General features: G+C 55.0%; 3 protein-coding genes across 3 annotated transcripts; 1 reads left to right on the top strand and 2 right to left on the bottom strand.

The window, feature by feature from the left end:
• Positions 1 to 1981: 1981 nt before the first annotated feature.
• On the bottom strand, positions 1982 to 4327 carry QBC33DRAFT_487559 (TRAPP trafficking subunit Trs65-domain-containing protein). The gene is made up of 2 exons (XM_060425429.1): positions 3976 to 4327; positions 1982 to 3914 (listed from the first exon to the last, which is right to left on the bottom strand). The coding sequence occupies exons 1-2, from the start codon at positions 4154 to 4156 to the stop codon at positions 2254 to 2256; spliced, it is 1842 nt and encodes a 613-aa protein (XP_060285730.1). The 5' UTR covers positions 4157 to 4327; the 3' UTR covers positions 1982 to 2253.
• A 136-nt stretch (positions 4328 to 4463) lies between these two features.
• Positions 4464 to 7838, top strand: QBC33DRAFT_467803 (U1 snRNP). Its single transcript, XM_060425162.1, has 6 exons — positions 4464 to 4801; positions 4861 to 5009; positions 5063 to 6140; positions 6215 to 6331; positions 6389 to 7141; positions 7203 to 7838. Exons 1-6 carry the CDS (start codon positions 4661 to 4663, stop codon positions 7338 to 7340), a joined length of 2376 nt encoding a protein of 791 aa, XP_060285729.1. The 5' UTR covers positions 4464 to 4660; the 3' UTR covers positions 7341 to 7838.
• Positions 7839 to 8277: 439 nt separating this feature from the next.
• On the bottom strand, positions 8278 to 11057 carry QBC33DRAFT_324031 (P-loop containing nucleoside triphosphate hydrolase protein). Its single transcript, XM_060423610.1, has 8 exons — positions 10930 to 11057; positions 10833 to 10857; positions 10737 to 10748; positions 10273 to 10675; positions 10053 to 10214; positions 9895 to 9991; positions 8763 to 9834; positions 8278 to 8676 (listed from the first exon to the last, which is right to left on the bottom strand). The coding sequence occupies exons 1-8, from the start codon at positions 10947 to 10949 to the stop codon at positions 8641 to 8643; spliced, it is 1827 nt and encodes a 608-aa protein (XP_060285728.1). The 5' UTR covers positions 10950 to 11057; the 3' UTR covers positions 8278 to 8640.
• Between the last annotated feature and the right edge of the window lie 179 nt (positions 11058 to 11236).

The following is an 11236-nucleotide window of genomic DNA, read 5'->3' as shown; positions in this document are numbered from 1 at the left end:
GGGAGGAGGTCGGCTGGGGAGGGGAAGGAGGAGGAGATTTCTGGGCCTCGGTTCAAAGGCCACGCGCGTGTTTGGGCTACGGGGATGCGTAGCGCTGTCATGGCTTTGAATTTTCCCAGGTAGAGGAGGGGGTGGGGACCGTCATCGGATGAGGAGGAGGGGGCGGCGATCGCGAGCTCGAGGCGACGGAGGGTGTGGAACAGGGGCTCGAGGCTGTCTGTCGGGTCGCCGGGGTCGGGGCCCAAGCCGAGGGTAGGTGCGTGGAGGGCCAGGGAATCGAGCTGGCGGGGCAGAGCGAGGATGCGGGCTAGGGGGGCGCCGGAGGGGACCCGGATGAGGCGGAGAGCCTTGAGGTTGGTGGTGCCGCGCAGGGCGTCGAGGTCGAGGTCGTCCGGGAAGGGGCCCTGCGGCTGGTTGTCGGGCGGGTCGTCCAGGGGGAACTCGATGGATAGGTGCTCCAGCGTCGGGTGCGTAAGGAGGATCCAGGACTTGCGGATGTTGTCCGTGGCTAAGCAGCAGCTCAGGAATTTCAGAGAGCCTTGGATCGGTCCTGGTTAGCATGACTACCCCGAACACGCTCTCAAGGGGTAGGGAGGGTTGAACGCACAAAAGTTCAACGACCGAAGGTGTGGTAAGTTTAGAGGCAAGCCTAGTAAGCCTTGCCAATGGGTCCATCCGTACTGGAGGCTAAGATGCGTCAAGTCGGATAGAGTAGAAACGAGTCCTTCTTGGAGGTGGATATGTTCTGACCTTCCCCGATATTCCTCGTCTTTATCCCTAATGACCAGCTTTTTAACATAGAGGGCCAGTCTTGGGTTGGCCTGCAGCAGATTATTCCTTCGGTAGTACTGAGATTTAGTGCTAATCACGATAGAAGAGTATATGAAAGGTGCAATGCATGCATGGAGCTGCCGCGACGTGTTGCATAGGCTTATTCTGCCACGCTTCTTTAGGCCTTTGCAGATCTCCAGGATCAATTCTTTGGGCAGCGAGGTCAGCGTCGCTGGCTCCTTCCCCTGCTTCGAGATGTGTGAATCTTGTTGGTTTGACGGGACGGGGCCTGAGCCCCCGTCAGGAGACTTCGAAGGAGACATGTCAACCAACTTTCTCCATGCTTGTGTGTGTTGGACTCCTCGGAAAAGACTCCGGGAGAGGAGGACAAGGACTGAGGATTAAATACTGGCCTAGGGGAGAGGTGGAGGGTCGAGAAGGGACTCATACAGGATTACGTATGGGCAGGAGGAACCCGAGTGATTCATTTCGTACCCCCGTGGCAGGTGCTCTGCTGGATATATTATGAGTTGTGAATCGGTCGAGGCACCGACGGGCGCTCTTGCCCTCGCCATCGCTCGGACGGACAAGAGGGTGGGGCCATTACACAGAGTCTATGAATAAACTGCCATACGGAACGTCAAGTGTTGAGCGTTTGAATCAGGGGGGACATGGGAGGACTCACTTTTGGTCACTACACAGCCATCGCCGTCACTGACAGCAAACGATTCAGACTGGCCGCAATAGGATGGCCTATATATAGTGTATCTTTCTCCTGACATGACAAACCCCAATAAGATCATTCCTGTTGACCCAGACAACGTTCTCCTACTAGGGTGTATTGGGCACATAGTGAGATAATCATGCAGGTCCCCGAGCGGGCTTGAGCAGCGGGCATACGCAGGGCGTGTCTCGGCAGCTCTGGCCAGACGATAATAGTAAATCAGTGTCACGACTTGTGTTCGTTGGACCTTCAATAATATGGAGCCTCTCGAGGTCTTGAGAGGGAGTAAGATAAACCAACCCTGGATCTTTTGCAAACCTAGTAGCATCAAGGATAGAGGAGAGATATCCTTACTTTTGTGTGGTGCGTGTTGGATGCAATGGTGGCAAGCCACCGACCATCCTGGTTACACTGGTCAGCTTCACGCAACGCAATATGTGTCAAACAAAATATCAATAATTGTGGATTCCCAGGCCTATATAGGACAGCACGCCCTTTCCACCATAGACGAGATAGACCTGGTTAGGGGGCTTTACCAGATCCAAGCACTGGCTACCCAGAGTCTGTTTCTCCCTACTAGTGTTGCTCACCTCCGAGCTGAGCAAGGTTTGGATCGTTGGGTGATGGGCAGCAGACTTCCATGGATTCCAATGGCGCTGAACATTGCTGCTTTGCATTTGCTATCTAACTGGGGTATCTCCATGTGGAAGGGCACCAACCGACCAGCCCAAGCTCCATTTCTCGACTTCGGCCATCTCCTAAGCGTCCCCAACGCGCCCCTCGACAACCACGACAGGCAGTTCCCGTACGTCAACATGCTCCTGCGAACCCAGATCGATGACTCGCACCGCCTCAACCCCGACGATCCCCTCGCGAAGGGCAAGGAACCTCAGCTCAACAACAGCACACGCATTCGGCGCCAAGGGCCCGACACGCACATCTGCCGAGAGACACACCACGTCCGTGCCATCGACCAGGCTGCTCTTCTGCATCGCGTGGACCACATTCTCATCCAGCACCGCGTCGGCGATTAGTGGGTCGTGCTTGGACGCCAACCCCGCCGGGCTAGCCATCGACGGCGGGCGCACGACGCGGGGGTGGTCGTTCCGCCGCCGACGGGGGATCGCTACGAGGGCAAGCTTGCGGGCGGCGACGGTGGCGGGGGCTGCGGCGGCCCCGGGAGGCCCCGCCTCGGGCTTGGTGCGGTTGACCACGAAGACGGTCCAGGAAAACTCGTCGCCTGCGTGGACGGAGCGGTCGGGCCCGGTGAAGGTCATGGTGATGCCGAAGTTGGGGATCGGGACCTCGGTGCTGCGCGCCGTGGCGGCTTCTAGGGCCGGGAGGGCATCTGGCCGGCTGACCGAGGGAGAGATGAGGGACTGCGCGTCGGCGCCGCCCCCGATGGAGAGTTGGCTGGGGCGGTGCGAGCGCTGGATCGGCTGCGTCATGGGCTGCCCAAACCCGGGGTTAACGGGGAGGGAGAAGTCCAGGGTCGTCGTCCATCCCAATGACAGCCGTGGGGTGCAAATATCCGGCCCATCCGGCTTCACCAAAGCCATCACTTCGATGGTGATATCGAGATTACGGATGGAGCTTTTGTTCGCACTGTCGAGTTGCTCTGGGGCTAGGCGGTAGAGGAATGTGATATGATCGTGCGCGACACACCGAAGGGGCAGTCTCATACCATCTTGTGTGTTAAGGTCTTCGACGACGCCGTCGCTAACCGTGAGAGAGATCTTGTCAAGAACAGCTTCGCAATCGAAGAACGGGCTGAAATCCACTTCCAGGAGGGCGATCAACGCCGGGCTAGGAGGTGATGCGTTGGGCCGGGCGAAGCGCACCCGTGTATGCACGGCTGGGAAGATTTTCAGGCTGAGGTTCTGCAAGCCTTTGATGGGGCGCAGTTGCTCCGCGGATTGGGTAACCGGCGCGACCCTTGACACCCTCAAGGCTGATAGTCTTGGTTTAACTCCCCCGAGCGCTGGGTCTCCGCTGAACGACTCGAGGAGATTCATGCCCAGAGGCACTCGACTCTGCAGGTAGCCAGATCTCAGGGGCCCAGACAACTCAGCGTCCGCGGGGCGGAGACTGGCCGCCGCTGAGAATACAACTGAGGGACTCTGCAGGCGTATCCTTGGACGGGCCAAGAAGACTGGCTGCTTCCACACAATATATGTATACCGCTCATCATCGCCGTCCCTGCCATCTTCCTCCTCATCCGTAACAATAACCGGCTCTTGGGTAGCCTCAACAACCCCGCTGTATATCACTTCGCTGGCGGGTGCGCCGTCTCGGTCAGGGGTATGGCTATTCACAATCTGGGCGTCCAGGGAGACCGAGATCCTGCCGAGGCAAGACCGTAACTCTTTCTCCTCGGCGTACCGAGTTCGCAAAACCAGGTATATTTCAATGGTCTCATCTGGAGTCTACGCATAAGCAATGTGGGACAACGGCATGGGAGCACTACTCCAACCTCATACCGAAGAAGAGCCATTCGCGTCGGTCAATGGCGTCAAAGAGGGCCTGGTATTGATCCGCTGTGTCCCCAAGGGCCTTCTCAAGCCTGAAATTCGTTGTGGACGGTACAATGTATGTCAGATATGAGCGGTCCAGAAAGTCCTGGCCCGCATCACGGGTATCATAATCTCCGGAAACGGCCATGCTATGACATGTATAATCGTTTGTTCAGGGGGCCATGGTATGTATTCGTTTGAGAAGATTGAAGAATTAGCAAGAACGATGGGTCAGCTCCTGAATTGAGAGGAGAGAGTCTCTTCGGTATATGTAAGGGGATAATCCCGTTGTTTGCAAACCCCAATACACCAAGACTTGTCGCCGCTTGGAGCTTGGAGGTGGAGTTGAAGTTGTACTGCACATAAGCTTACAGTGGCCTGTGCACTGTCTGTGCGTTACTCCGCAGGTCTCAGCCTCGTCTTCTCCAGCCGCCAATTCCAAATTTTGTGACTTGCTCCAACCAAGCCACTAAGCCAAAGTCAACAGTGCAAATATTGTCGCGTCAGTGCTACAATCCGCGACTCCGATTATCTCGGCTGTTGTCTTGCATCCATCAACTTCAATTCGCTCAACCCTCCTTGGAGTCCCGTATTTATCTCCGGCTTCCAGCCCATGAACCTGCCCAGCTGATCGACCTCAACCAAAGCCACGATGAACGGCTTAGGTAGCCACTTCCCTCCAGGCGTGGCCTGGCAGGAGCATCGCACTCCCGATGGTCGCATCTATTATTACAATTCTGCTACCAAAGTGACACAATGGACCAAGCCAGAGGATCTGATGTCGCATGCAGAGGTGAGTCTACCCATTCTCGGTATTTCTCATTCTGAGGACGCGTACTGACAGCTTTGTAGCGCGCCCTTGCCAACCAACCATGGAAGGAATACACCGCTGAAGGTGGCAGGAAGTATTGGTACAACACTGAGACGAAGCAGAGCTCGTGGGAAATGCCAGAGGCCTACAAGAAGGCACTTGGGGACAGTGGAACGCCAACCTCTCCTGTGTAAGCAATATGAGCATATTCCATGATAATCTCATTGTACTAACTAGTCACAGCACTCCGGCTACTCCTTTCCAGCCTCCCTCAGGCCCCCATCAAGCGAATTACGGCGGTGGTGGAGGTGGCTATGGAGAGAGGTCCCATGATCACTACCGTGACCACCGAGAACCTCTAGGAGAGCACCGCCAGCTCACCTTTGGGAATAATGTTCAGGCACAGGCCTTTGTACCTGCAACAAATGAACCAGAATATGCGACACCCGAGGAAGCAGAGGCTGCCTTCGTCAAGCTTCTCCGCCGCAGTGGTGTTCAGCCAGATTGGACATGGGAGCAAGCTTTGCGAGCCATCGTGAAAGACCCACAATATCGCGCTGTCAAAGATCCCAAGGATAGAAAGGCAGCATTCGAAAAGTACTGCTATGATGTCCTCATTCAGGATAAGGAGCGCGCAAAGGAGAGGCTCACCAAACTACGCGCTGGCTTCACTACAATGCTGAAGAGCCACCCGGAGATCAAGCACTACACTCGCTGGAAGACGGCCCGGCCAATCATTGAAGGAGAGACCATCTTCCGCTCCACCAATGATGAGGCAGAACGTCGCCAGTTGTTTGAAGATTACATGGTGAATCTCAGAAAGACACATCGAGAGCATCAAACCTCGGTGCGCAAGAGTGCCATGGACGGCTTGATTGAGCTCTTGCCAAAGCTGAACTTGGAGCCTTACACCCGCTGGTCAGAGGCTCAAGATGTCATCCAGACCTCCCCACCTTTCAAGAACGAGGAGAAGTACAAGTCACTCACCAAGTATGATATCCTGACTGTCTTCCAAAACCACGTCAAGTCATTGGAGCGCACTTTCAATGACCTCAGACAGGAGGAGAAGAACAAGAAGTATCGGAAGGAGCGCCAAGCTCGCGATGGGTTCCTGGCCCTTCTTGCCGAACTGCGGAGCGAGGGTAAAATCAAGGCCGGCACCAAATGGAGCCAGGTTTACCCTCTGATCGGAAGCGATGACCGTTACAAGGCCATGTCCGGCCAGCCCGGATCCACCCCCATGGACTTGTTCTGGGATGTGGTGGAGGAAGAAGAACGCGCCTTACGTGGCCCTCGAAACGATATTCTGGATGTGGTTGATGTGAGCCTTTTCCAGTGCCCCTTCCAGCGCTATCCCGCTGCTGCTGCTCTTGCAATGATACTGATGCTATACAGGATAAACACTTCGAGGTCACCCCCAAGACAACCTTCCAAGAGTTCCAGTCGCTACTTAAAGATGATCCTCGCACTGCTAACATTGAACGTGACACCGTCGAGTTCATTTTCGAAAAGGTGCGTCATTGATCCTATAGTTCTAATTTTGAGATGCACGCTAACCCGCTGAGCCAGCTTCGAGAGAAGAAGGCCAAGAGGTCAGACGATGACAAGCTGGTCGAGCGCCAGCAGCGGCGTGCCCTTGATGACCTGCGTTCCTTCATGAAGCGCCTCGATCCTCCAATCTTGCCTCACGACACCTACGAGAGGGTCAAGGCCCGGCTGAGTAGGAGTGACAAGTTCCAGGCTGTCCTTTCGGAGGAAGCACGCCGTGGAGCCTTTGAAAAGCACGTTCGCCGCCTCAGAGAGAAGGAGGAGGAGGCCGACCGGGACCGCCGGCGCCGTGATCGCGGGGATAGCTATCGGGATAGAGGTGAGAGATCTCATCGAGGAAGTATGCGCCCCGCTAGGTCCAGCCGCAGTCCCGCCGAGCACGACCCTTATGAGGCCGATCGTCGCAAGGCCATTGCCGAGCGAGAGCGCAACTACCGGAAATCGAGCATGGCGGAGAGCCTGTTGTCCGATCGTAGATCTCACGACTCAGCCAGGGACCGTGACCGTGACCAAGATCGCGTGCCAAGGGACCGCGAGCGCGAGCGAGATCGAGATCGAGATCGTGATCATGACCGCCGCTCTCGTCGGGATGACGAACTCAATCTCTACGACCGAGAGAGACGCACTAGAGAGGAAGACCGGGAGAGGGTCTATCGCAGGCGAGTGGACCGCGACGTCAGCGAACTTCCCTACGGTGATGAGAGACCTAGTTCATCTCGTCGTCGCCGGGCTGACGACGACGAGATCGATCGCCGAGATTCGAGGGATGCAAAAGTAAGCTTCCTTTCCAACACTCCGACGACCAGAGATCATTTTGCTGACTATCAACGCACAGAGATTGAAGCCAGACTATTCCCGTGAGCGTACCCCTCAACGTGATGCCCGTCCCAAAGCTAGGACCCCACAGCCCGCAAAGGAGAAATCGCCTGGCGTTCGAGCGGGTAGTGAAGAGGGCGAAATCGAGGAGGATTAGTCGGCAACGTCGACATCCCCTCCCTAACTGGCGACCGAAGAATGTCGCCGTTACAACCTGCGTCTCCATTCTAGTACCTCGAAGGTCTTCTATAGAAAGACCAAGAAAGGACCGAATCATTTCGAGGCGTCATGGTTGCCTGTCACGTGGAGCATCGTTTCACCAAGTACGTATCGGATTATCATACTCAGCATGTCAGATTCGCAGAGATGACCGCACAGAAGCAGAGATGTCTCGCTAGATCATCATCACCCTTCGATGCGGCACTCCCACTATCGTCGTCCTAATTCCTCGCCATGGCGGCTCGACGCTACACCCCACCCCTCCCCGAGGTCCCTTTTGCTTCTGGACTCGGCGGATTGCAGTCTCATGCGCACTTAACGGGGGAAATTGCGTAACAAGATCCTGGGCTGTACGTATTCCTTCTCTTCTTCGCTACAGTCAAAAAGTCTGGTATTATATCCAGCAGTAGATAGTAATTGATTTGTGTATGTGTAATCCCCTGGTGTCCAACCATTATATCTCTGGTGCAGCTTGAAACGTGGATCCGTGGACCTACCTCACAGCATTGCATGTTGATGGGAGCATCTCGGATCTTTCTTCTAGGCGGTACTACAACGTCTTCAATTTTTTGGTTCTCGAACAAAGCGAGGTCAGATATATATTGGCTAGCCACCTAGCTAGTTGTGCCATTTTCATTGTTCGATGGTCTCGCAGCCGATAATTCCGAAACTGCGAGGCTGACGGCAGTCACCCTCTTGGCCCATTGCCCCTCAATCTACGAAGAATGGTCTGCCCTTTCTTCCCAACCCCCAAATGCGCGCACTTGATACATAAATAAATAAAAACGAAGCAAGACTCGAAAGAGTGGGTTGCTCAAAAGGCGTTAGTCCGCGAAAAACGAGTGTGGGCATGCAAAAAATATGCAGAAACGGGAAGCAGAAGCAGAAGCAGGATTTCCGATCCAAGCAATGGGGAAATGGCAAAACAAAGACCACCGGGGGAAGACCTCGACTCCTCCCTTCTTCGTAGGACCAGGCAACAGGGGATAGACTGCCGTCGCCGTTGTTAGGCGTCCGGATCGTTGTCGTCGGACACGCCGCCCTCCTCCTCTAAAGCGATATCATGCAGACCGCGAGCGACGCCGGCTCGGATTTTGCCACCGTTTTGAACGCCTGCAACGCCGGGACCGGATGCTTCATGCCAACATGGGGGAGGAAAATTACGACGACGACGATGGCGGCGGCGGCGGCGGTGGTGATGATGGTTGCTCTCGTCGTTCTTCTTTGGGACGCCCTCTTCAACTCGATTTCTGCTCTAGATCTTCCAGGAAGAACTGCAGGTAGAATCGTCAGTAAACAAATGCCACCACGCTTTATCCACCTTGGGGCGAGGAAGGAGGGAAAGAGTTTGTAAACTTACATAGTTGCCGCCTAGTTTCTGTTCTCGGTCGAGCTGCGAGTTGGCCTTGTTGATACGCGGGCGGAAGTTGGTAGGGTCACGGCGGAAGGTGACATCCAGGTTCTTCAAGAAGGTGTTGCAGCCGGTAAGCAGCGACTGGGGCTTGTTGGCGTGCGCGTCAATACCCGGCTGGCCGTCGAAGACGATAACGCGGTCGGCGAGGTACGTGGCCATGATGAAGTCGTGCTCGACGATGAAGGCGGTCTTCTTGGCGTGCATGATGAAGCGCTTGATGACACGCGCGACAATGATACGCTGCTCCGAGTCGAGGTAGGCAGACGGCTCGTCGATCAGGTAGATATCGGCAGGCATGCCGAGGGCCAGGACGATGGCGACTCGCTGCAATTCACCACCCGACAGATTCTTTACTTCCTGGTCGATGAAGTCGTCAAGCTTGAGCGGCTTGACAACATCCGTCTGGAACTGGGGAGAAAGGAAGGCGGCCTTGATCTTCTTGAAGAACAGCATTCGAACAGTGCCCTCAAACTTGGGGGTGATGGTCTGCGGCTTCATGCTGATTCTCATCTCCGGGACCTTTTGGTCTCCGTCGGGCTTCAGGGCGCCAGCGAGGAGACGGCAGAAAGTGGTCTTTCCGGTGCCATTCTCGCCCATCATGACAATGATCTCCGAATCGGTGAAGTCGCCAGAATCAATGCTCAGCTTGAAACCACCGAGAGTCTTTTGCATCTTGGGATAACGGAATGCGCGAGACTTATCCGCCAGGTAGTCCTCAGTACCCTCTGAAATCTTGAAGGTGAGAGATTCCTCTCGGAATCGCAAGTTCTCGGTCGGGATATGACCATCGAGGAAGATGTTGATGCCTTCACGGACCGAGTGGGGGAGGGTGACGACACCATAAACCGCTGGCTGGCCGTAGAGAACGCAGATGAAATCGGACAGATAGTCAAGCACAGACAAATCATGCTCAACGACGATGACGTAGTCATCGGCGCGGAGAAGAGATCGAATGATGCGAGCAGCACTCAATCTTTGCTTGACGTCGAGGTACGAAGAGGGCTCGTCGAACATGTAGCTGCACGGCCTGTTAATGGGCTATCCCTACATTCCACCACGTGGAAAGGGACAAACTTACACATCGGCTTGCTGAACACAGACGGTTCCGATGGCAAAACGTTGGAGCTCACCACCAGAGAGCAGGTTTACATCTCGGTCATAGATGTGGCGCAGCTCTGAATCAAGTTAGTCGAGAAGGCCAGGCTGGGTAAGCAGGCAGCATTGCTAGGGGCTTACCGAGGACATCAAGAACCTCGTCGAGGTTGTCCATGGAAGCCCGACCCTCGATCAGGCCCTTCACAGACTTTACAGGGCCTCGAACAGCCCTGGGGATCTGGTCAACATACTGCGGCTTGACAACAGCCTTCAGGTCATCTTCCAGCAATTTGGTGAAGTAGTCTGCCGACCTAGTCAGCCCTCAACAAGTCTCTCTCATCTCTGCGCCAAGGGGACATACTCTGGAGCTCAGAGCCACGGAAATACTTGATAACATCCTCCCAGTCCGGGGGGTTGTCAAATTTTCCCAGATTCGGCTTCAACTTGCCGCTGAGAATCTTCAGGGCAGTACTCTTGCCAATACCGTTTGTTCCCACAAGACCAAGCACCATTCCGGGTCTTGGCATGGGCAGCCGGTGGAGCTTGAAGCTGTTCGCTGAGTACCGATGGGTGACCTGACTCTCGAGGTTTGTCGGGAGGTTGATGATAGTGATCGCATCGAAGGGGCACTTCTTGGGGCAGATACCACAACCGATGCAAAGACTCTCCGAGATGAAGGCGAGTCGAGATTCCGGGGTGACCTCGATGCACAGCTTGCCGCTTCGCACGACGGGGCAGGATTTCTTGCACTCTTGGCGGCATTTCTAGGCAGTGTCAGTTTCGGCAACCTGGAGTGTCGTCTTTGTTGGTTTGATATTGGCGTACCTTTGGCTTGCACTGTTGTCGTAAAGCAGCAGAAGTCAGCTTCAGTCATGCAAAGTGTGATGGTGGGGTAGTGGGGTTCGAGATGGTTTAACAGACCTTGTCGCTATTGATAATAGCAATGCTAGATGGGATGATGTGAGCACGAGAGAGAAAAGCTTGCAAACAAGATATGTAATTCCTGTTGAGCACCTACCGAGTGAGTTTGTCGGACATGTTTGCTGATGTTGTGGACCGGTGGCCCAACTGACTTGGCAGTAGGATCGATAGCAGATCCGAGAGGTATGATGCGACAAGAGTCGCTCTTGCTTGCTTAGCTTCTTTGCCTTGGTCGCAATATCAGGAAAGGCCCTGGTGTGGAACAAGAATTAGGACTGCTTCCCAAACTTTAAAACCCGGTCGGCAGCAAAGCCCAAGAGGAATCCTGTTGGCAATGGGAAACGATTTGGAGGTTGCCAGATTTTGTGGCGGGGCCAGGGCAATTGTGCGCCGTGCCAGAGTGG

The sequence above is a fragment of the Phialemonium atrogriseum genome, assembly GCF_030411735.1.
Source record: "Phialemonium atrogriseum strain 8032-3 unplaced genomic scaffold QBC33scaffold_6, whole genome shotgun sequence".
Lineage (NCBI taxonomy): Eukaryota > Fungi > Ascomycota > Sordariomycetes > Cephalothecales > Cephalothecaceae > Phialemonium > Phialemonium atrogriseum.
Note: the sequence above shows the minus strand (reverse complement) of the source record. Positions and strands in the feature narration are given on the sequence as shown.

Coding starts and splice junctions, on each gene's coding strand:
- QBC33DRAFT_487559 (XM_060425429.1), bottom strand. CDS start 4,156: ATGGCCGTTTCCGGAGATTATGATACCCGTGATGCGGGCCAGGACTTT. Junction 3,915..3,975: donor ACGCGAATGGCTCTTCTTCG/GTATGAGGTTGG, acceptor CGTAGACTCCAG/ATGAGACCATTGAAATATAC.
- QBC33DRAFT_467803 (XM_060425162.1), top strand. CDS start 4,661: ATGAACGGCTTAGGTAGCCACTTCCCTCCAGGCGTGGCCTGGCAGGAG. Junction 5,010..5,062: donor GGAACGCCAACCTCTCCTGT/GTAAGCAATATG, acceptor AACTAGTCACAG/CACTCCGGCTACTCCTTTCC. Junction 6,141..6,214: donor ATATTCTGGATGTGGTTGAT/GTGAGCCTTTTC, acceptor GATGCTATACAG/GATAAACACTTCGAGGTCAC.
- QBC33DRAFT_324031 (XM_060423610.1), bottom strand. CDS start 10,949: ATGTCCGACAAACTCACTCG. Junction 10,858..10,929: donor ATGTCCGACAAACTCACTCG/GTAGGTGCTCAA, acceptor CATCCCATCTAG/CATTGCTATTATCAATAGCG. Junction 9,992..10,052: donor CGAGGTTCTTGATGTCCTCG/GTAAGCCCCTAG, acceptor AACTTGATTCAG/AGCTGCGCCACATCTATGAC.